The sequence below is a fragment of the Aythya marila genome, assembly GCF_965140915.1.
Source record: "Aythya marila genome assembly, chromosome: 3".
NCBI classification, from domain to species: Eukaryota; Metazoa; Chordata; class Aves; order Anseriformes; family Anatidae; genus Aythya; species Aythya marila.
Window position 1 is genome coordinate 27,333,069 of NC_139044.1, and position 24,928 is coordinate 27,357,996.

General features: G+C 37.2%; 1 protein-coding gene across 8 annotated transcripts in view; it reads right to left on the minus strand.

Moving 5' to 3' along the window:
- Window positions 1-24,928, minus strand: part of RGS7 (regulator of G protein signaling 7) — a gene marked incomplete at both ends in the record, with an annotated part of 260,514 nt that overhangs the window by 85,176 nt on the left and 150,410 nt on the right. For 6 of the 8 annotated variants that reach the window (XM_082758438.1, XM_082758432.1, XM_082758434.1 and 3 more), the window contains one exon: window positions 6,712-6,818. The exons of the other annotated variants lie outside the window; for them this stretch is intronic. In XM_082758438.1, coding sequence (XP_082614564.1) covers window positions 6,712-6,818 — 107 coding nt within the window. The remainder of the gene's footprint in view (window positions 1-6,711; window positions 6,819-24,928) is intronic. 8 annotated transcript variants of the gene reach the window in all.

The window sequence follows — 24,928 nt, forward strand, 5'->3', positions numbered from 1 at the left end:
GAAAGAAAACCTTATAACATGGGAAAGGGTTTCAAGTAACATTATAGATAAGTACAGATTATTATTAAATGTCTTCCTTATTTGAGTCTCTGAAAGGAGAGACTGTGAAAGATAAGGGTCTTTCTGTCATGGAATAGCAGGCAGGCATGAGCTCTCCTTACTGAGGCTCTGACCTGGGCAGGCACAAGCTGCCTCCCAGCTGCAAGCTATGGCCCTACCTGCATGGTGCTCGGATGCATTTAATGGGGCCTGCTGAGAAGTGTAACTCAACAGCTCAGACACTGCAATGTGGCTGGGGCTGGCATCCAGCCAGCCAGCTCCCAGTGGGAACAAGTTCAAGTCTGCTTGCAATCAGCTCCGTGAACATGCCCAAAATTAATTTTGACATGAAGATAAGACTACAGAGCAAAGTACAGGAGAGAAAAAAAAAAAAAAAAAAAAAGAGAGAGAGAGAGAGAAATATTTATATGAGGTCAGAACATTTAAGTTAGAGGCCTGATGAAATACACCACAGAATGCTTAAGGAAAGCTGTGCATTTTCATGCGGGTAAACTGTGGGTTCATTTGTAGAAAACAAAAACCAAGCCAAATAAACAAAACAACTCCTGATTCTGCAGCGCTGAGATGCATGTATGTGTGTGTTATAAGGGGAAATTTGTTCTAATACTTCTTTCCCTTCTATCTCTAATTCTCTAATAGCTATGGAGAACCAGTAAGAGTTATCAAAAATACTGAATTATCTGCATGATATTTGAAAGGGGTGCAAGTTATCTGAAGGGTAAGTTATGCCTGGGAAAAAAAAAATCATTTAAATTACCTCTGAAACACGAGCAGTTATTCTGAAAAGAAAAGAAAAGAAAAGAAAAGAAAAGAAAAGAAAAGAAAAGAAAAGAAAAGAAAAGAAAAGAAAAGAAAAGAAAAGAAAAGAAAAGAAAAGAAAAGAAAAGAAAAGAACACACAGAAGGCAGATGAGTCTCACAAAACTAGAAAAAAGGAAAGATCTACCTCTTGCAGAATGGGGACAAATGCTGAAATTTTCTGGATTCTTTCTGGATTCTTTCTAGATCTAATTCCTAGATCGAACAATTGTCTTACAATATGCATTTGTGAATCCCCAAAAGCTAAATGTAGAACGTACCTTTATTTCTTAAGAACATATTAGGTCTCTGATGGTGTAAAGCCCTTATTACATGAGAAATAAACCGTAGATGAAATGTACTTTAACCAAAGCAAAGTACCATATTGCTTTCTTATTTCTGACTTATTTCATGATCTAGAAACCCTGTGTAGGTAATGATTGTCCCTAGGAGAGTTTCAGGCATGGTATAAAATGTTGTAACTCAACACAAACATTTTACAAGACAAGATTAGAAAATATGAAGTTTTGTGAAATGTAGAAAACCTGAATGAATTTTACTTTTCCTCAGAAGAATGTGAAGCAGTTCATCAAGAACAAGTATTAAAGAGGGAACATCTGTCATTTTCCCATGACATTCCACTTATAGCCGGAAGGAAGGTGGGTGGTAGAAAGGTTTGAGGAAAGTCAAGTAGTGTTTATCAGCCGAGGCAGAAATAACGTTGCCAGATTTTATCAGTATGCACTGATAAGGCACTTTGTCTAACTGCATCTGCAATTTGAATAAGCAGCCAGTACAAGTCAGCAGCTAGAGAAATAAGGCTTACCTAGCATGGCATGTGCTATCGTGGAACCACTTAAGTACTTGGAACAGAACAGGCTGTCACAAAGTTCATTATGACCATTGACAGCACTGGTTTTGAACTCACAAATGCACACTGTTTCTCTTGAATTATAGACGTATCGTTAACCGATGCTAACCACAGAAATCCATAAACCTTCTTTTAATAAAGTCACATGAATCAAAATGCTGCAAAATAGCCCCTACTCCACACTAAACAAATTGTGAGCAGTGGCTGCTGTGTATGGTGAGAGATCCTGTGGTAAAAAAAATAGATCTGTTTTGGCTCTACCATTAAATTAATCAATAATAATATCTGAGCTTATGAAATAGCCACATGTAAAAATCAGCCTATCAGCTTTTATAAAACATGATTAACTTCTATGCATTAAATTGCATTACTGAAGAGGGAAATCATTAAGCATCTTTCAGCTACCCTTGGTTGATATTAATAAGAAAAGAATTGTTTCTGAAGCTGCTCCACTCCGTGAAATCTTTTAAAATCCAATTACTGGGATGGGGGAGGAATCACACTTAAACCTTTCTTTGCATATTACTGCAGTTCTCACAGGCACTAGGGAGTCTTTACAAACTGCAGAAATCAAGCATTTCCTAAAAATAAGTTATACACGACCTTAAATGCCTTGTATGATGGATGGCAGAATTCACAGACATTCAGCTTTACATTCACTGCAGTTGATGCAAAAATCTTCTGGTAAAGGAGAAGGTTAAGAACACTGGTCTAGTAATATCAAGCCCATACAGAAAGGACACCCGCAAGTAGTGCTCCACTGTTACCCTGAAATAATTAAAAAAGAAGTTGAGGAAGTTGGAAACAATGAAGATTTGGGCTCTGTGACTGTTTACTTCCATATTGGAAAGGGGATGAGTGTGGAAGGCAGTGAGGTCAAAGTGTGTATGAGCAGAGAATTTAAAAAAGGGCACTGTTAAAACAGTCAGGAAAACACATGGTTTGAAATGTTTTCCCTCATTGGAACCTAAACTGCATCTGCATATACTGTGCGTGAGCTGAAGAGATAATTATTAGTCCTTGTTTCTGCAATTTCCAAATAAAATCAGCCAAATGCTGGGTAAGATAACCTACTTCTTTTTTATGCAAAAACCTATATTCCAATAAAATCCTTCCCTCAAGACATGGTAGATGATCCAGCTAAGCTGTGGATGATAGCTGGAGAGCTGTGATATTCAAACACTCCCTAAGGGTTCAAAATGGAGACTTCACAGAGACTCAAGACCGATCCAAGGAATGGTCAGTTGACCAGGGAGACTCACAGTGATGTTGGAAGTAATGTAATTCCCCCTAACACAGAAGGATCCACTAGAATTCTTGCTCTATTAGTTTTCAGCAAAGATTTTAAAAGATCCCTATAGTGATTGCTACATATTTTTTTTCCACTTCAGGTATAGGAAAAACAAGACCAGAATGTCATCCTGGTTAAATGCATTCATCCAGAAAGCATTCCCAGTGGAAGAACAGAAGATACCACAGATGAAATCACCTTGCTAAACCCATGAGTTTTGCTGCTAACTTCACCAGACTTATGTTTTCACAACAAGAAATTTTGTTCCCATTTCTGTAATTTTTCTTAGCTACGTGTGCCTTCCAACTTAAAAGTCATAAAACAACAGAACTTAAACTTCACCTTTGAAAATTAGCTTACTTTAAATGGCAAGTTGATCTCACTAAAAAAAAAAAAAAATTAAATAAAATAGAATGTGATTATCACAAGTCTCCTAGTATCCTAGTTTCAAGTATCCTAGGAGTTTGTCTAAAGACAGAAGTTGTTAGAAAACACTATTTTCCACAAAGAATGTTGAGAAGCCTAGGATGAATGTGTAATTTGTAGAAGAAATCACTATTCTTTTCCTGGGAGGCTACTACAGAAGTTTAGCAGATGAAAGGGTAAATCAGGCATTCCTCACCAGGTCAGCCATACTATTACCTATGTGGATATGAATGAAAGGCACTTCTGTGAGTAATGCCTGGCTCCAGGAAGATCTTTCCAAGGTTCATCTTGCTTTTCTTATTTGGGCCCCTCATATGTCTGTGCCTATGGGTAGAGGAGGGTGGGTAGTAGGTGTTCATCTCCTTCTTAAGCCCAGGGCTTAAATTACCAGGCAAAGGCAATGTGGCTGTTTAGGATGGATCAGAAAATATCATTAATCACTAACCCTACGTTTCTGCTTTGCTTTGTTAAGACTAGCAAGAAATCACCTTTCTGAGTAAGGTATGTAATATTTAGATCCACCCCCTTTTGAATTAAATTGTTATTGCAGAAATGGACCTCCTTACACCCAAATAAGTCAAATAATGATCAAGGGTTTATTTATTTGTTTATTTATTTTTAAAGCCACCTTATTTAAAAAAGCAGTTACAACTACAATTTTACATCCCTCCTGATGGCAACAGTAATAACTGAAAAAGCATAATTTTGCCTGTAAAAAGGCATTTGTGCAAAGGAAGCACAATCTCCACTGCTTTTAGCTATTTCTATACAACAGCAGCTTGTTTAAAACAAACTTGAAGCAATTTTACTGTCAGGAGGGAATGCGTCATCCTTTGGAACATGAAAAAATGGAGAACATTATTGTAGCTAGCCTGTTTTTTGTAGGTCAGGTCTTTGTATTGTAGGTAAAGATTTCTCTGCAGGGATGGCCTCTGAACTTTTCAGTTCTGGCAGCTGCACTGTTTTCTCTTTCTATTAAAATATCTAGATGTTTGTGAATCTTGTCCATTACTCAGGGGGTCTTGTTTCTGAAGCCTCTGAACAACTATTCTAGAGCAATATTCACACATTTACAGTTAAACCTTTCTTCCCTATTGGGTATGTTATCTTCACCTTCCAACTTAACAGTGTCAGTAACAGATTTTATATTAGTCTTATTTTGGTACAGAATATGGTATTTTAATGATAAATCTGGCTGGTACAGCACCAGTTAACAGTATGACATCACTATAAATTGTTTTCTTATGGCATACATCAACAGCTAAAATTACATTGTTTTAACATTGTTAGCATAGTAATAGCAAGGCAACAGCTATGCAATTCCATAGAGCAGCAAACTGTCAAAGTACTGCAGGTATATAACAAGCAACACTTGATGAAAATATTTTATTTCGTATGCATATGTTAAATAGGTGCTAAATCCTTAACTTACATAAATCAAATGACACCATTTCAAACTCAAACCCTAAGTAAACCTTCATGTCCAAACGTAGGCTATAGACCTCTCTGAGGAAAGCCTGTGACAGGGTGGGTTGCTCAGCTGTTTACTGTGCAGTTAATTCTCATCTATACTTTGCTTCAGAAGAATAATCATGCTAGCAGGGGTGCTGGTTTCCCATGTTTGAGATAGCAGCAGGCCAGTAGCAGTGCAGAAGTCAATGACCAGCACCCCTAAAAGTATGTCCTATTCTCTACAAAAGGAAGTTCTCAGCAGTAAGCCCCTTCACCCGTGTGCCATCCTTTCTCATTTATACTGAACACTAAGGAGGATGAAACACCATGGGAGGGAAAATTTTTCCTTCAGATCCACTCTCCAGGATCAAAGGTGGCTGGGGAAGAAGGTCTGGAGTGACTTCTTTTTGTATTACCCATACACAGATATAAATGTCCTGCTGAAGAGCAGGGTTTTTAGCACTGTATGAAACACAAGATCTACACACAAATATATAGTGATACTGTAGGCATGTATCCAATAAACATTCTTTTTCTTACCAGAGTGTTCTGTAGATATTAGTTATAATCACTAAGTTTTGTTTTGTTTTGTTTTGTTTTGTTTTGATCTATGATGCTTTCTCTTCCTTTCTGTGGATCTATAGAATAGAGCTCAAGCAAAAATACTGATGGAAGTATTGTACAGCAATTCATCTACAACATTTTAGACTATGTTTGGTCTTCAATGTATCTCAGTTTTGTTCTGCTTTTTAAAGATCATAATCTTAGTTTTATTTTATTCTTTAATGACTCTTTATTTAACTATTTTATTTTAAAACAAATCAAAGACTTAAATATATATAAAACAAAAGATTTTGTCTGATCATATCAGAGCAGGCTTCCCAAACTATGGTATTCATATAATTAATTTCATAGTGAAGACCATCAGATCATTTCAAAGCAGCAAATATCTTGGAGCAGCTGTTGGTGAGATCTGCTGTGACCACCGCTTAAGAGCAATACAGAGTACAACCACCCCTGTTGAAGGTGGCACATGGCACACAAAACCAATTGATTTCTACTCTAGGATATATAACCAGATAGTGTGCAGTAATATTTGTTTTGAGTCATAAGTGGTGTTGGTCTGTGAATTTCCAGCTTGCTATTCACTATTAGAAAATCAACACTTCAGTTCCCCAAGACCTTAGTTTGAAATCTAACAATAAAATACAACTACAAAGATATGTGAACAATATACATATAGGTAGATGTACATACATATACAATGAATGTTCCTTCCAGCTTCTTCTGAAGGCTCTGCATATGCTTGTGATATGCAATGGAACAGACACATCAATGTAGAAATGTGTTTGCACTTGTTCAAAGAACACACACTACTTTGTTATTAAAAGGAAATCCTCACATAAGAAAGAATGTATGTATTACGCTTTATTTTTAACTTTTTTTTTTTTTATTATTTTAACATATGCTTAATAAGAAAAATACCTCCCCCTTTACAAATTAAGGCTATGTTAGGAATCAGAGTCAATAAGATCATTTGATTTCATTTACTATACTTGCAAAATATTAGATGAATTTATTTCATGAGAGATACTTTCACGATAAGCCTTATCATGCTTACCAAGGACATTTTTCCAGGGATCAAAATCATCTTAACAGAATTTATTGTCTTCATTTACTAAATAAAGCCTTTCACTTTAAGAGGAATTAGCACCATTTACTAGGTTATAGAAGTATGGTTACAATTTGCTATAAACCTTTGTATAAAATGAGCCTCCATTTGTACAAGTCAAGAACATATTGAAAACAGTTACCTGGAATCGATAAAAGGTGCCATCATCCTTTAATGTCAGAACATGGTCTGAGATTGGAAAAAAATAGCCATGTGCTGCCATCAGTGTTCCCAAATGCAGAGCTTCCACTGTTTGAAGAATAAAAGAAAAGAAAGAGAAATTTAAAAACTTAAACAATTTATTTTAAGCAATTGAGTTTTCTTGTTCAGATTCACCCTACCTCCTGCAGATAGCCATTTGACTCTCATTCTAGAACCTTGCATCATGAAAGCACTGTCTTCTTTTGTGTAATATAATGATACAATTAAAATGTTTACTGTCCTTAATGAACAGCTATTAGATGTCCCATTTGTAGCTGCATTTCCACTACTTACATCAGCATTAGCAGGTGGCTTCTGTGATGTTCACACATTTGTTTTGAAAGTGAAAAGAGATAAAAATTTTATCCTCATGGTATAACCTGCTTTTCCTCTTCAGAACAGTTTCAGATTACATCACATTAAGATAGTTGATTCTAAATGTATAATAAGTTCACTAGCTTTATCAGAACTATAGTTAAGGACAGATTTCCTTAAAAGTTTCTCATTACTGGGAAAATAAAGGATGACAGAATGGTTGAGGTTGGAAGGAACCTCCAGAAGTCATCTGGTCCCAGCCTTGCTCAAGCAGAGCCACTTAGAGCAAGCTGCCCAGGACCATGTACAGTCAGGTTTTGCACACCTCCAAAGAGGTAGACTCCATAACCTCTCAGGCAAGCTGTATTAGTGCTCAATCACCCATACAGTAACAAAGTGCTTAGATGTTTAGATGGAAACTCCTGGGTTCCAGTTTTTGCCCATTGCCTCTTGTCCTGGCAGGCACTGAGCAACACTGGAAAAAGCCTGGCTCCATTTACTTTACACCCTCCCTTCAGGTATTTATACCCATTGATGAGATAAGCCCCGCAGCCTTATCTTCTTCAAGCTGAACAGTCACATCTCTCTCAGCTTCACCTCACAGGAGAGATGTTTCAGTCCCTTTATGATCTTTGTAGCCGCTCTTTGGACTTTCCCCAATGTGCCTTTTCCTATCTTGTACTACGGAGCCAAGAACTGGACACTATAGTTGAATACATTGAATTTAGTGATTTGTAAGGAAACCAAAAGGCCCATTGAGTCCAGCTTCTGGGTCCACACAGACCACCAAAAAATCAGACCAGATGCCTGAGAGAGTTGTCCAAATGTTTCTTGAACTCTGGCAGGCTTGGTACTGTGACCACTGCCCTGGTTAGCCTGTTCCAGTGCCCAACCACCTTCTCAATGAAAGAACCTTTTACTGATATCCAACCCCAGCCTCCTGTGTTGCAGCTTCATGACATTAATTCAATTCACTTTAGTGAACAAAACCAAAATATGTAACAGCCAGGATTATACACACTCTTGCATTTTCAGTCCCTGAAGTCTGTTACTCAATATTGTGATTATTTGGCTTACAACATCAGCAATTTATAGGAAAAGAATGATATTAGTTAGCCGTGCTCTTGCTGCAGTCCTACCAATTCTTCACCATGTTTATTTACCAACATTGGTACAACTTCACTACATATCCATAAAATAGCTGTTCACACCAATTTCTGCTATTACATTAAATATTTCCTAGCCTAACCTACTAATACAGCTCTTTAAAACATCACAGTGGTATCTAAAGAAATTTCAGTCACAGCACTGTCATGCAGAAAGAAATGTGAGTCCTCATACCTTTTGAGAATGGCAGAACCAGGGATTCATATATACTTCACCCATTATCACTTTGGAAATGAGGACGAAACACAGATGTGTTTTTTTGTTTTTTTGTTTTTTTTGTTTTTAAATATGAATTTCATCAGTATTCCAGAAAATTCCTTCTTTCACACATTTTCTCACCTAGGGATGTTCACTGGTATAAGAAACCCAGGAGGCAGAGTGGGACATTTTCAAGCTACCCCAAGGTCAGCAAGAATGTGAAAGGAGCAAGAAAGGGTGTCTGGACAGTAGTTCATTGGGAGCAGGGTTTGTTCAATATCCAATATTCCCTGTGATATCTGTGTTTGGCAAAGTCTGTGGTCTCTTATTCCCATCCCTCTGTCGGAGCCATTATCTAAGAAAACACAATACCCTCTCTCTGGAAGTGAACTCTCTGACCTGCTATAAAATGCCACAATGCTGTTAACAAGCCTTTTCCAAACTGCAAGTCTACAAGAAAACTCCCTAACTGAAGGAAGTCAGTTGACTCTCTCCCAGCACCTGGGATGTGTGTAAATTCATATCTGAACTTCATCCTAATTAGCCTAAGCCATATATTGTTAGTCATCTACTGCAAGCCACTAAAATCTATAATCCCTCGGATAAGACATTTAAGTCAACACATTCTGTAGTGAGTCACTGAGGTTCTCTTCATTTTGGTTTACTCTGTCTAGTTTTTAATTTTATTAAGCTTTTCTTTGTTCTTCACACTGCAACTTATTGTCAACTTAAAAGCTTTGTTTTTTTGCAAGCATTATGCATTTTTGTGGAATGAGAGCAAAACCAAAAGAAAATATGTGTTGACTTTTTTTTTAGAGAAAAGACTTCTTGGATTAAGTGTGACAGGGCTCACCAGGGAGCTGTGATGCAGATGAGAGCACATTCTCTTCAGAATTAGAAGAAACTAAATCTAAATCTTTGGCTCCAGATCTGCTTCATGCTTTTCCTGGTTTCTGAATTGTAATATTTTTCAAGAGCACAAGAAGTTCACATTATTCCCCTTTATCCACAAACCTTTAGACAACATCTGGATTGCCATACCCAGGTGGGAATACCACATCCACCCCAAGAAAGACATCAAGAAACTTGACTGAATCCAATGGAGGATCACCGAGATCGCTGGGTATGGCGCACTGCCCTGTGAAGAGAGACTGGGGGAGCTGGGCTTTCTCAGACTGAAAAATAGAACTTTTCTGGGGGTACCTACCAACAGCCTTCCAATAACTAAGAAGAGATTATCCAATCACAGAGCCATGATCTTTATAGAGGTGCATGGAAACTGAAAAAAAATAATGAAAGAGACAGTGGTGATAAACTCAATCAGGGGTGGTTCTGACTTGACATATGGAGAACATTTTCACCCTGAGAACAGAGAAGCAGCAGAAGAGGCTGTCCAGAGAGGCTGCACAGTCTGCATCCTTAGAGAGTTTCTAGACCCAAGCAGCTAAAGTCCTGAGCAACCTGCTTGTCTTCCTGAGATATTTCTCAACCTGAATCACATTACAGCTCTGTGACTCTAGGTGGGTCAAGCAGAAATGGAATAAAGAGCAGAAAATAGGGTGGAGACAGTTGCAGAAAAAATGTGAAAGCTCCTGATAGAGCAGCCTATAATTTTGGGAAGGTTGGTTACAGTAGTAGTAAGAGTTTATATTTCTCTCACTTACTGCTGAGTACCTTATCCTGCAACCAAGTGCACAGCCACTACTGGTTATCTACGGAGAAACAGAAATGGCAGAAGACAGAAAGAGCAAGGTGGCCTTCCCCAGGCAATTAAACCAATTAAGGTCACCTATGATCTGAATTATTCCTCACAGCAGCTCATGTCTCTTCTTCTGCTATGTATAGAGACTAAAGGTGTTTTACTCTCACCTCAAGGATCTCATTCAGTGAGGATGAATCTACACAAACGCAGTGTTAAGGTAGTTCTTTGTCCCTCTACAGAGCTAACAGGGATGAATAAACTTGTTATGTTTCTTCTTTTTTCTTTCAGATAATGGACAATTTTCATTTTTTACGACTATCAATCCAGCAACTTATTCTAGCACTGCATAAATAGAAATGAATAAATATACCTTTTCAACAGCATCCTAAGATCCACCGTAGCTCACATTTGAGAATGTGAGCAGCATTTGCTTTATTAAAGGAAAAAAAAAAAAAGAATAAAGGAAAAAAAAAAAGTACATGATATAAGAATAAAAATGTTAACAGAACCATTAACTTGATAGTAAAAAATCCTTTCAATTGGTACCATCTGACAATGGGGCAACTGCAAAGCCAAAGCATCTTCAATAAAGTTTTGCACAGAGATTGAATAACCTATAAATCAAATATGGCTCAAACAGGTGAAAAATGTCCACAAAAACGTAACTGGTAAATAACGTCTACAAAACTGCAGCCCTGTCTCCCATCAGACTGGCAGAGGACTTGTTGTTCTCTGCATGGGCAGCGGTACAATTTCCATATGGAAAACTCAGATCTTTGCAGATTTCTAATCTCCAAGCAAAAAGCCTTCCAGGGTATTACAGACACAACAAAGGCAACACGTAAATATACATCTCAGTTTGTTAAAATCAGACTGAAAAAAAAAAAACAAAAAAAAACAAAAAAAAACACAAATGAAGTAGAAGGATTTAGGAAACAAAACCATAAGCTTGAAAAGAAAATGTAGCCAGTCCCATATGCCTAGAAGTTCAGTTCAGATAGCTTCAGTTTTCCCTGGCTCTTCCTGCATATGGAGTTAGGGAATTTTGACTTAAAGAAGCACCTTTCATCTAGAAGAATGGCAGAGGAAGATTAGGAACATTAAAAACTCCTAAGAAGTGCATTATTAATAATAATTTAAAAAAATAGCCTGAAAAATACTTTTAAAAATAAAAGTTCTGAGGTATGAGTAATGTTCATTCATATATATTCAGAATTAAAATTCCAAAAATTGGAGGAACATTTGCTAAATGAAAGAAGATGCTGCTTTTTAGACAGCAAGTGTACACAGACATAAATGTGATATATACACCAATATTATTACCAAATATTTAGTCACTGTGTCTAAGAATATGCACTGCAAATAAAACTACATTCTCACACCCCGATAGCCTCACTGAGAAGGCATAATTCAAGCCACAATAAGCTGCTACACAATGAACAAAATTTGCAGCCAAACAAAAATTTGAGGGAGAAAAAGCCTACATATGTGTAACTGGTAGAACAGAGTAGACTTCAGCTTTCTCTGTTATTGACTGCTTGTTTTGGAGATAATCAATTGTCTCTGAACCAAGGTTCCAGGAATACTTTCCCAGCAGTGATAGTGCTGATAAGTAGAAGGGCATATTCAAGAAACAAAATTACCAGAACTACAGTTTTAATTATTAGTAGGTAAAAAAGGACAGCATACTGCAGGTGCTGCAAGTTATAATAGCTAACAGAAAAGAAAAGCCTTAGCTGAAAGACAGAAATACCTCTTTATGAACCCAATTCATTTCAACAGGATATGAAATATTTTGAAAAAAAAAAAAAATCAAAATATGTGGGTGTCATTTTGACTTTTAATGTTTATGCTATTGCTGGGCTAAAAGCTGAGAAGAAGTTTAAAATTTCATGGTTCCCTCTGCCGTTGAACTTTATTTAGCTGAGTGGGTGAAGTGAACAACACATGTACATAGATTGATTAGCAATCATATTTGTGAGAAGTAATACTGCCCTGCCATCTGCTATGCCATTACAAGGAGAGCGATCTTGATGGATTAAATGCTAGTCACTTTTAATATACTTTGCTATAAGAGAGAGACAGACATTTTGAATGTTCTGGGGCAATGTAAACCTGATGAAATCTGAAGAATGAAAAATATACCCTGGTTGTTGAGTTTTTGATTTATTTTATTTTCAAACATAGCTCAGTTTTCTGTTTGCTGTACTAGCTATTGTACAGCCTGGATGACTGTTTGTTCATCTCAAATTGCAGGCTATAGTAATATCAGTGGAAGAAGTTGTTTTTTTTATGATATCATCCACAAGGGAGGGCTAAAGAGGGTGGATTCTTCCCTGTTTTTCTTTGGAATAAACACATTTTTCTGCTTTGAAACTCCTTAAAGGGTATTATTTCAGTGATAAGTGTGGATTCTGCTTCTTATCCATCTTAGTGCTTCAGGTGATGTGGTCGCTATATTTGTGTTTTCTCTAATTTCTAAAAAACACTTTATAGTATCACACTGTTACAGTTATAGTCTTATCACATCTGAAGTGGCTTGCAGTAATCTCTGAGGGACAGAGGAAAGAAAAACGGGTGTTTCCTGATTTTGTTCTACTTTAAAATGGTATTTTTCAGAGTCTTTATGTTCTTCTCTGCAGCTCAATGCAGGAGAGAAATGTCCTAGAAGGAACATAGTTTGGGACATTGTCTGTCCTTAAGATTGCTATATGATACAAGTAACAGTGAAAAACCCCAAACTGCATTTTTTTTTCATACACTTTTTGATATGACAATGTCAAATAAATGAAAGCCTCCCTTTCCATTAAACAATAAAATGTTTGTTATTCTGGGATATTTGACTCAAGTGCATTGCTATGCCACACGGCTGCCTGGAAAAAGAATTAATGACTCAGAACTTCACAAGCACACATTCATTTGAAGTGCCAAATGCCAAGACATTATCACTTACTCTCACCTCACTTCTGCTGTCATTTCATTGCCAGTGTGAACACACACTGCAAAGGATTAACTTTAACTTAAAGCAATAAAATACAACCTGCTTCTCACACTCACAGAAAGCGTAGGAAAGCCTCACTATCTGGGCCTGACTGTGGCATTTAAAGAGGGGAAAATAAAACAGCTAGGAAAGTTCTTGAACACCTACATCACTACAAACTGCTCTCTTATGTCCCATCTGAAGGATGGAATTTGCAATGAGAGCAACAGTCACTGGGAATCATTTCAGGCAGAGCAAAAGAGGTGGTGGAAGAAGAGGCACTATTTACCCAAACACAGCTAAAATGAGATTCATGCTTGATTGCAAGGAGCTCATCACAAACCATGTTAGCTATCACCACAGCAGCTAACTCAAACAGGGAGGAGTTTTCTTGTGCTGTGTGCTAGACAATGGCTGTTGATGCCATCAGCAGCCCAGAGGCATCAGTAGGAAAAGAGTTACAGAGTCACAGAGTGGTTGAAGTTGGAAGGGACCTCTGTAGATCATCTAGTCCAACTCCTCTGATCAAGCAGAGTCACCTACAGCACATTGTGCAGGATCCCATCCAGGCAATTTTTGGTATCTTCAGAGATGGAGATGCCACAACCCCTCTGGGAAACCAGCTCTGTCATTCTCACTGTAAAGAAGTTTTTCCTTCTATTCAGATGGAATTTCCTGTGTTTCATTATGTACCTGTTGCCTCTTGTCCTCTCTCTGGGCACCACTGGAAGGAGCCTGACTCCATCCTCTTGACACCCTCTCTTAAGGTATTTGTATATACTGATAAGATCCACTATCAGTCTTCACTTCTCCAGGAGGTGAACAACACTCAGTAGGTAAGGAGGAAAACATATGAGACTCTTACCCATACCACGAACCCTTACCTGCCTAAGGAATGGTAACATACACCCTTACAGTCCGATCTGATCTACATCATAAGTCTCACACATATCCCAGGTCTAGAGACAAGGATCTACATACCTGAAACAATGACTACTTTATTTACATAAATATCTAGCAAAGTAAAACAAGTCAGGGACATGCTACCAGCCTTGCCTTACATGCTAACAGGATGTGGGTGAATTGGGACTGACCTAACTGCTTGACATAACCCTGGAAGGATTTTATCCAGATTAGGTCAAAAAAAAGTCTTTCCTCCATGAAAGACTAAAACAATGGGAAAGATGACCTACAGTTTCTTGAAGAAAATAGAAATAATAAAACAATACAAAATAAAATACCTTTCTTAAACTACAGGGGAAAAAAAGAAAAAAATAAAAGGAAAGAGTTAGAAAAAACATATATAGTCCTTGAAGTAGAAGGAACTTATCAACGTTAGCAATACATAGACCCCTCTCTTGAAAACTTTCTAAGCATTGTCTTTCTAAGCATTGTTACATATCTCATGTTCTCATGTCATTACTTCCTACTGAATTTTAGCTGATTCATGTATTAACTGTTGCAAGCAGCTACTAAGGCTTGCATTTATTCTCTTAATATATAGTCAAAAAAAAAAAAAAAAAGGCAGTTGCAATTTGAAGTTTCTTGATGCATACAAATGCGTAGTGAGGCATTGGAATTGAGCAGGGCTCTAACTTCACCTCTGAAAGATTTGTTTGGTGTGTATGTTTGGCATACTGGAAATGAACAGCTACACAAGGTGGAAGAAATTCATCTAAGCTGCAAGCATTATGTAGACCTAATACAAGTGAAAACAGAATACAGAGTAAGTTGGTCAGTAGATAACCAGTTAACTCAGCACACAGTGATGGAAAGTGACCTGAATTTTTTTAAAATTCTTCTAATTTCACTAGTACCACTCTTGAACTTTTATATCATCAATTGTGCAAAATCACAGTGCTTTTGCTTCTTTTATTATTCATATATCTTGTTTTTTCAAATTGAAATGATAGAAGGAAAAAATCCAGAATCCTTTGAAGCATTGCCTTCCTATTTTTCCCACTGGCACTTCCTCTGAAATGAAAACTTTTTAGTTTGAGCTTTGATTCCCATGCTACTTCAGAGCAAAATACAGAAAATCAAAAACTGCCTGTCTTGTTTCCCTTAATGACAGTCTGAACGTGTTTTCATGAGAGATTTCCTGACACTTCCCTCATTCCCCCCTCCAGTATGAAGCTTTACACTAGTATATACAGTCGTATGTATACACTTTTGAATAAATGAGCTAACAACAAAATCAAAAATATCTTTAAAAGAAATCATTACTGACAATATCATATTTCTGAGAATTCTCTCAGAGGAAATCTTGTTCCACAATTTAAAGCATCGATAGAAGATCCAAAATATTAGACATAAGCTGTCAGTAGTAGAATCATTATGCTATTATTTCAGATTTTCTTGTGCACTCCTTGCTGTTAGTATACCAAATCTTCCAACTATCTTTTCCTCCAGTGGCTGGGATTGCAGGTGTGTGATCAAGTCATTTGGCTGCAAACATCTGAAGAAGCATGTGATTCTCCATGGCATATGGTACCCAAGAGATTGTGCAAGCAGGCATCAGCCAGGAAACACATTTTACATCATGGTTCCTTCAGACATGGTGCCCTGTGTTGTGGCACAGTTCCCTGACTGCAACACAATGTCACCACTTCTCCCTTTCTTTGTGACACCCAAGGCAAGGCACAGCTAGCCACATGCCAGCTTCCTTCTCAGTCAGCTGTGTTTTTGGAAATCACACGCCCAGGAGCAGTCTGGGATGGGGTTTCAAGGGAGGAGACCCAGACCCATGCTTAAAGCTTGGCAGATTCGAGGCATCTGAGTAACTGCTGTGGATGACGCCAGCAGTACTGCACAAGAGTGGGTGCAGACTTTTTCAGTTCACAAAATATTTATTTCAGAAGGAATTGCAGAAGATAATATTGTTGAATCAAAGGGATGTCAGCTAATGTGTGATTATTGATTTATTTATTTATTTTTAAGATGGGTGAGGTTAAGCAATAGGTAGTACTAAAGTCTTGCTATGATTACTGCTGTTTAAGATGAATCATGACACTTAGTCTCTGAGTCTGTTTTGATATCAATTGCTACTATATCAACCATTAATTTTGTATCATTGCTATCACAATCACAGCACACCCACTTATGACCAGGCAGTTCAGATAATACAAAAAACATGCAGCAGCAGCAGCTGAAATAACAGCTGCCTCATTCACTACACTCTACACAGTAAAGAATACAATCTTCTTCATAACAACTTTCATACCTCCAGCTAACTGAGAGCATAAAAAGCTGAAAATAGTGTATTTCTTTCAATGGGAAGATTGCTGTGCATTTAAAGTCCAGCAGGAGTTAAGAGCTTTATAAGTAAAATGGTGTCATTCAGACACACATCAGGGAAAAATAACCATCAAAGCTCAGGCAAAGGAACTACAAAGAGTGTGGAGATAACTTTCCAGAGAATAACATAGGAATGTGATTCACAATGTGATTAGATTCAAATATCTGGAATGAATATATATAAAAACAAGGCAGTTACCATAAACACAATCAGTTCTAGAGAGTTCCCTTCATCTATTATTTATAATTAATTCCTTTGACTGGTAAATAATATATATATCACTGTCTACATCAAAACGAAGGATGAGAGAGTAAGCTTTCAAGATGTTGGAAGACTACATTTTATTCCATTTTTACCATCTGAATCACATTTTCCTATTGTCATAACAACCCCCTTCCCAGGGTTCACTTCTCTCTGTTGTAGCAGATTTACACAAATAATTGTAGAGAACTGACAGTTCAGCCAGATAAACTCTGCTATTAAAAATATAGAACTACTGAAAGAAACTAGCTAACAAAAATAGTTCAGTGAAAACCCTTCCATCAGGAAGAGAGAGTTCTCAGTGAATGACCTATTTTTATTCTATTGGCAGAATCAAAATGTAGAGGGAAAAGATAGCACTGAGGACAACAGCGATGAAAAATATAAAAGGGTTTAAAATAAATTGATAAAATGAACAAAAGCATCTAGCTGGGTCAACATAATGGTCACTCTGTGTTTTAATGCAAGTTAAATATTAAGTTGCTGAACTGTTAGCAATAGCGTGCGATTTATCACTTAAATTACCCTCAGCAGTAAAGAAAAAATAGCTGGAAAATGTGTCCTCAGGTTTTAGAAAAGACCTACAGTGGCTATCTGAGGGGAAGAAAAAAAGGTGAATACAACAAAATCCCATAGAGACAACATGATAGGAACCATAATAAAGGGTAGAAAAAATAAAAATATAAATGAGACAGAAGGATGACAGAACACCGTTACTGGTGGATGCAATGTCTCACAATTCTGTGAGTGTTTTTACGTGGAATTAGTAAACATGTAAGGTCAACAAGATCTGATAAACACACTAACTTGGATTTCCTGAGGGCTCTTGGTGTAATTCCCCCAAATGTCTTTTTAAAGGAACTAAGAGGATCTGAGATAGAAAGTAATGGAAAAAGGAATAGGTGGAAAGATAGGAACAAAGGTTAGTCACAGAAGATCAGTTATAACAGTGCAGGGAGGTAGCCACTGTAGCTGTGTTTAGTGGATCCTGAACTGTTCAGTATCATTAGAAATTATCTGCAGAAGGGTGTGACTGATGATATAACAAAATTTGCTGACAGTACATCATTACTGAGGTAAGTAAAATGTCAGTTGTGAAGAGGTCTAGAAGGACTTCATAAGCAGTGATTCACTAGACAATACAACAGCAGACAGAATTGAATCCTGGTAAATGCTAATTACTTCAGATATGAAACCTCCCTTTCCAAGTTCACATACCCAGTAAGTGGCTACAAATTACCTGCTGCTGCTCAGGAAAAAATAGAATCACTGTACATGATTCTGTGAAAATGTTTGCTCAAATCTCAGAACAGAATTATTAGGAAAGAAATAGAAAAGAAACCAGAAGACATCAGTAGTATAGAGAACAGCACACCCACACTATAAATTCCAAGTTGAGTTCTGGTTATTTCATATCAAACTATATATATATAGAAAGAGAGAAGTTAAACATCTCAGGAAGAAGGAGGATAAGGATTGTAAAAATATAACTTCCATGTAATAGAGAAACTGCAAATTAGAAAGTGGATGGCAGATGACAGCCATTAGAGCAGGCTGTAAAATTGTGACTAGTCAAGAGGAGGTGAACAAATAAGGAATAATATTTTGCTGCTTCTCATAATCCAAGAACTCAGAGTCAACCAATGTGATTATCAGGCAGACCATTCCAATAAAAAAAATATATCTAATACGTGAGCAACTTATGGAACAAATTTTCATGGGGTGTTGTAAAAGCAAAAATGTCACTTGAAAACTACTAAACAAAAAGATGGAAAAAAAAATGCAGGTCAGGAAATTCCCTAAGGGATCAGGGCAGGCAAAGCAAGGGACCACTCGCTACACTACCTTTCTTATACCGTGAGAGCTTCTTCCCAAGCATTCAAGCTGACCACTGCTAGAAACAGCTCATTTCAGATCATCTGATTGCAGCAATGCCTGTCTATTCATATTGACTTTGTTGTATGAAATGCATTTAATTTCTAGCATTCTGGAGTGTGCACTGGTTATAATATTGTGCCAACTAATATTGGCACTATTAGTTAATGTATTTTCTTGCTGTACAGAAGATTCTTGGCTTATTAATTTCTTTTAAAAAGCTATTATTTACAACTGTTATTATGCTTAAATGCCCTCACAGTGCACTGTATCTTTTCATATTAAAATTGAAATTGCAATATATTTATCAGTTAATTGCTCTTCCTGGACGTAATTCTTGCATGTCAGAATATCTTCTAAATGAACGAGGCAGGAACTTAAATACATTTTAATTTCTACTTTATTCTCAGTCATCATTGCTATGGTAAAAGTTATTGTGGATAGCTAAATTTCCTTTGATCTATTTCTTGTAGGCATAGGTTTTCATCTGCTTCAAAGAGCCTAGAGCACATATTTTAAAAAAGTTCATTTACATGAACTTTAACCCCTGGAATTTTACAGTCAAAATTCTAGATAGTTGTCTGCACACCAAATTTTACTATGCAGTTATAGTGACAGTCACTATTATTAAAAAATCATGTCAGGTTTAACTGTGGAACTGTAAATCCCCATCCCTAATTTCTTCAAACCAGCCTATTTAAAGTATCTGCAAGTTAAGTGACAAATATGTGAAGCTACCTCATGAAATAAATCTTCACATATGTTATAAAGAAAAAATCAACCATTTGTTATTTCCTCAAAAGACCTTAACCAAAACATTTCAGCTTTATTTATCCCACATTTAGAACAATTCAGCAGTTTTTTATTGTATTTTGCTTTTTTTATGCTAGTGATTACATTTGAAGATGTAAATAATTAGGCAATTCTAAGATGCAAATGTGCCACGTCTGTAGTTCTTCATAAGTTTCCCAATAAGTTTAAAAGCTGTTTAAAAGTTTAAGTTTTCCAACTTATCTAATACATTTTTTTCCTTAAAATAGACATTAATTAAGAAGCACACTTTCAAAAGCAAGTACAAATTCCTTGCTATAGTTTGTGTATGAATAACTGAAATAAATAAGATTTTCCATGGGTTGGATTCTTTTAAATTATTCTGAGCTTCAACTTCAGTGAGAAATGCAATTTTTATTTTGTAGATCTAAGTATTCCAAAATCAAATGAGGTCTTGCAGCTACAAATACAGAATGGACACGGGACAGTGAAACTTCTCATTTTTCAGCTTCAATTTGCCTGTTTTCCTGTCTGTGAAATTTGAGAAGTTGACTGAATGCAACCAGTGAAATTAGAGGAAAGGAGAAAAATAAGAGGGAGAATGTGAATGGAGAAGAACATGTGAATAAGTTTGAACCAGCAGCCATAACCCAACAAGAACTAGAGGACTCTGCAATAAAACTAGGGAATTAACCACAGAGATAAAAATTTAGAAGATAAGAGAGAAAAGGAAGAAAATGAGGGAAATGAATATTGAAGAACAAGAGAGACCTAAGGAAATATTTATCTGTCCATGGTGACATAGAAAGCAATGTCTTTTGCCTAGTAAACTAGAGTTCCCAGAAGTTCACTTAACCTCGAACCCCCATTATCCTCCTGGGTGAACAGCTGTATTTCTCTACATGTGCCATGGGAAAACTAAAAACCCACTTAAGGACAATTAGTAACAAAATCAAGAAAGGGCCTTACATTAACCATTCAGTCATCAAGTGCGACATACAATACAGAAATATCAAAACATTTTTGTTTAATTGACTATAAAAAGCTATAGAAGCTGCTTGCAAGATGAAATAGGATTTCAACTACTTTTATTCGATTAAGTTGTCCAGATTTACACAGAATCACACAGAATTTCTAGGTTGGAAGAGACCTCAAGATCATCGAGTCCAACCTCTGACCTAACAAACAAGTCCTCCACTAAACCATATCACTAAGTTCAACATCTAAACGTCTTTTAAAGACCTCCAGGGATGGTGATTCTACCACTTCCCTGGGCAGCCCGTTCCAATGCCTCACAACCCTCTTGGTAAAGAAGTTCTTCCTAACAACCAACCTAAAACTCCCCTGGCACAACTTTAGCCCATTCCCCCTTGTCCTGTTACCAGGCACATGGGAGAACAGACCAACCCCCACCTCACTACAGCCTCCTTTAAGATACCTGTAGAGAGTGATAAGGTCGCCCCTGAGCCTCCTCTTCTCCAGGCTGAACAAACCCAGCTCCCTCAGCCACTCCTCGTAGGACTTGTTCTCCAGACCCCTCACCAGCTTCATTGCTGTTCTCTGGACTTGCTCGAGCACCTTGATGTCCTTCTTTTAGTGAGGGGCCCAAAACTGAACACAGTACTCGAGGTGTGGCCTTACCAGAGCCAAGTACAGGGGGACAATCACTTCCCTAGACCTGCTGGCCACACTGCTTCTTATACAGGCCAGGATGCCGTTGGCCTTCTTGGCCACCTGAGCACACTGCTGGCTTATATTCAGCCGACTATCCACCATCACTCCCAGGTCCTTCTCCGCCAGACAGCTTTCCAACCATTCCTCTCCCAGTCTGTAGCTCTGCTTGGGGTTGTTGTGCCCCAGGTGCAGGACCCGGCACTTGGCCTTGTTGAACTTCATACAGTTGACCTCAGCCCATCGGTGCAGCCTATCCAGATCCTCCTGCAGAGCTTTCCTACCCTCAAGCAGATCGACACACGCACCTACCTTGGTGTCATCTGCAAACTTACTGAGGGTGCACTCGATGCCTTCATCCAGATCATCGATAAAGATATTAAAGAGGACCGGCCCCAGTACCGAGCCCTGGGGGATGTCACTAGTGACCGGCCTCCAACCGGATTTGACTCCATTCACCACAACTCTTTGGGCCTGGCTATCCAGCCTGTTTCTAACCCAACGAAGCGTACACCAGTCCAAGCCAAGAGTAGCCAGTTTCTTGAGAAGAATGTTGTGGGAAACAGTGTAAGAAGCCTTGCTGAAGTCAAGGTAGACCACATCCACAGCCTTTCCCTCATCCACCAAGCGCGCCAGTTTGTCTTAGAAGGAGAATTAAAAATGTCACTTCCAACTATTTGCACTTTCCGTTACTACATAACATAGTTCTCTCAGAAACAAGGAAGCAGAAAGCTAATGAAGCCTCTAGACAATCATTTAGCTGCTTTTAATTAAATACGCCACCTTGAATTGGGATTTACTAAATGTTCTTCCTCTTAAACCTCCAAAACTTGGTACGATCCCTAAGGTTCCGAAGGAAAAGGACAAACAGGAAGAAATCACAAAAATTCTAAGTAACTTTAGTAAAAACAGGAACAAATATTTATTAAGGATGTCATAGAATTATAGAATGGTTCAATTGGAAGAGTCTTTAAAGATCACCTGGTTCCAACCCCGCCACCCATGGGCAGGGACACCTTCCACTAGACCAGGTTGCCCAAAGCCCCATCCAACCTGGCCTTGAACACTTCCAGGGATGGGGCATCCACAGCTTCTCTGGGCAGTCTGTGCCAGTACCTCACTACCCTCAGAGTGAAGAATTTTTCCTAATATCTAACGTTAATCTACCTTCTTTTAGTATAAAATCACTACCCTTGTCCTATTGCTACACTCTCTGAAAAAGAGTCCCTCTCCAGCTTTCCTTTAAGTACTGTAAGACTGCTCTAAGGTCTCTCTGGAGCCTTCTCTTCTCCAGACTGAACAATCACAACTCCCTCAGCCTGTCTTTATAGGAGAAGTGCTTGAGCCTTCAGATTATTCTTGTGACCCTCCTCTGTACCTGCTCTAATAGTTCCCTGTCCTTCTTGTGCTGGGAGCCCCAGAGCTGGATGCAGTGCTCCAGGTGGGGTCTCATGAGAGCAGAGCAGAGGGAAGAAAAGCAAAATAGAGGGGGATTATTGTCATTATTATTTAACTAATTCATTAATAAGTCTTATTTCTAAAAGATAACAGAGTTCTCCCTACAAGGACATACCTTTCTTTTGATGCTTCAGTCATACTTTTATTGTACTATTGACTTAAGTCAATAAATATGTTTTATCATTTTTAACAATGACAGTAATATAATAGGCTTTTACCATGCTGAAAAAAAAAGAAAAAAGTGGCAGCTACAAGTGTGCAGAGTTAAGGAGCAAGCAGACAAGACAGGGAACACATAACATTTAAATCAGCAGAATTTAGTATCAGAAGCCAGCCAGTCATTCTGAAAATCTGATGCATTCATAGGAAGTTAATATTGGCTATTTTCTTATTCATAGATATTGGTTCCATATTCTGAGTGATGACATGAAGAGAAGGGTACAATACCTGGAAAGATATACAGTTTATGAACCAGTTCCTCAGAACTCTGTGGAATATTTTCATTGAAAACTATGGAAAAAAAAAGCTTTCTAGGTTTTGTAGAGCTTTGGGGAAAAAACGCAGTACCAGTTTTGAATCACTCATCATCATATAGCTTTATATAATAAAATAATAACTTCATCATAAAGCTTTTTGTGTACTTCAGAGTTAATTTGATGGGTAAAGATTTTCAACTGTGTAATTTAGATTTCTTACACCCTAATTTGTTCTGTGACAGAAAGGATGAAATATATTCCTTAAATTGGTACAACAGAGCATCTGAAGCTCCTTCCAATGAAATTACTTGAAATTCATGCTTACTGATTTTTCAGTTTCTATTATATGGATCTGGCAATGGTTTTAGCATGAACTTTTTGTCTGAATAAGCTTCTTTACACAAATATTTCTAATCAGTACTTTGTATTCTAGTTAGTACTTTCTTACTCTTTACTCACCAAGGCTCTAAAAGGCCTCTGTGAAATAATGCCCATATTGCCTACTGAGTTCCAAAGAAAATGCTGTTCATTGGTAGTATGTTTCAATTTTAAAATTCTAACTGGGTATAAGACTCTTCTTAGAAACTAGTTTTTGTATTTTACCCTGAGATATAGCTTAAAGGCCATGTTACACCTAATCTTATTTTAAAAGGAATTCTGTTATATCTTGGCTTTTTTGCAGTTAATGGAAAGCCTCCAACCTTCTGTGGAACTGGAATTTCACCTTCAATGATTAAAATAAAGAATAAAGGAGTGGATGTCATATGAAGATACTTGTCACTGAAAATAATCCTTTATTATTTCTTATTAAAACCAAATACCTTTGAAGACACCACTTCCTTCAGATGAAGGTTTGTTTTCAACCAGAAGTAAGAAAAAATATCAAGAGAGTTCTGTTTTACTTAGGAAATGTACATGACACAACTTAAGTTATGGTCAAATTATTTAAATATATTCTAAGTAATTTGAAGAGTTTGAGGATTTTCCTTATTATAACCACAATAAATCTACTTTGAATTGGTATTCTATACTTTGTATATTACTCTATTCTATTCTACTATGTATTAGTATTCTATACTTTGAATTAGTATTCTATAGATAAGTTTAAATAGGTTGGTAAATAGGTTGGTGTTCTGTTAGACATCCCAAAAAAAAAAGCTGAGTGTCTTGTAGATCCCAATTTCCTAATATGAAGGTTATGGTACGTGTGCAGGAAGTATAAAATTTATCGGGTGATCGGGTGAGTTTTTTTGTTTTGTTTTTCCAGTTAAGCTAAAAAAAAAAATTAAAAAAAAAAAAAAAAAAGAATGCTTTCTATTCTTGCTTTATTTTCACTAGTTTTGATTAATGCAAAGATTGCAAACAGAAGCATGACCTTTTCATTTCCTTCTTCCTCCATTTCATAAAAGGCTATTTTCTCCTTTAGCAAACTCTGGAAGGGGAACCTCCCCTTCGCCTGCAGCTGTCTGGTGCTGTCTCCCAGGTTGCAATGGTTTGCTGTTTGCCGCTGCCTTCCTGCATACACATGAAGAAGGGGCAGAAATAGGTTTTCAAGTACACTTTAATGTACTCAGATTAAAAGGCTAATATTTTTCCTCTAATTCTTAAAGCAAACACAGTGCATTTTCAAAATCATTATTAATTCAGCTGCTGCTGGAGAAAAATTTAACTGAAAAAAAAAATGTATATAAAAGGAGGGAAAAGTAGATGTTGTGCTGCTGAATTCTCCCTTTTTCTTGTACTGGGTTAGTGACTAATTTAGAGGGCTGCTGGTGGGCATCTAGTTACAAATTAGCTACATAAATTAAATGAAAAGAATGTTATTGGAAAGAATTGCAGATGTGAGTGGAACACTTGTTTTATAACTTTAAAAGCTTGATTTAGTAATATATATGTCTGTAAACATATGTAAGAAGAGAGAATAAAGGAAATACTACAGTGTTTTCAAATGAATTGTTACAGGCTCATTTTAGTATATATAGCAGC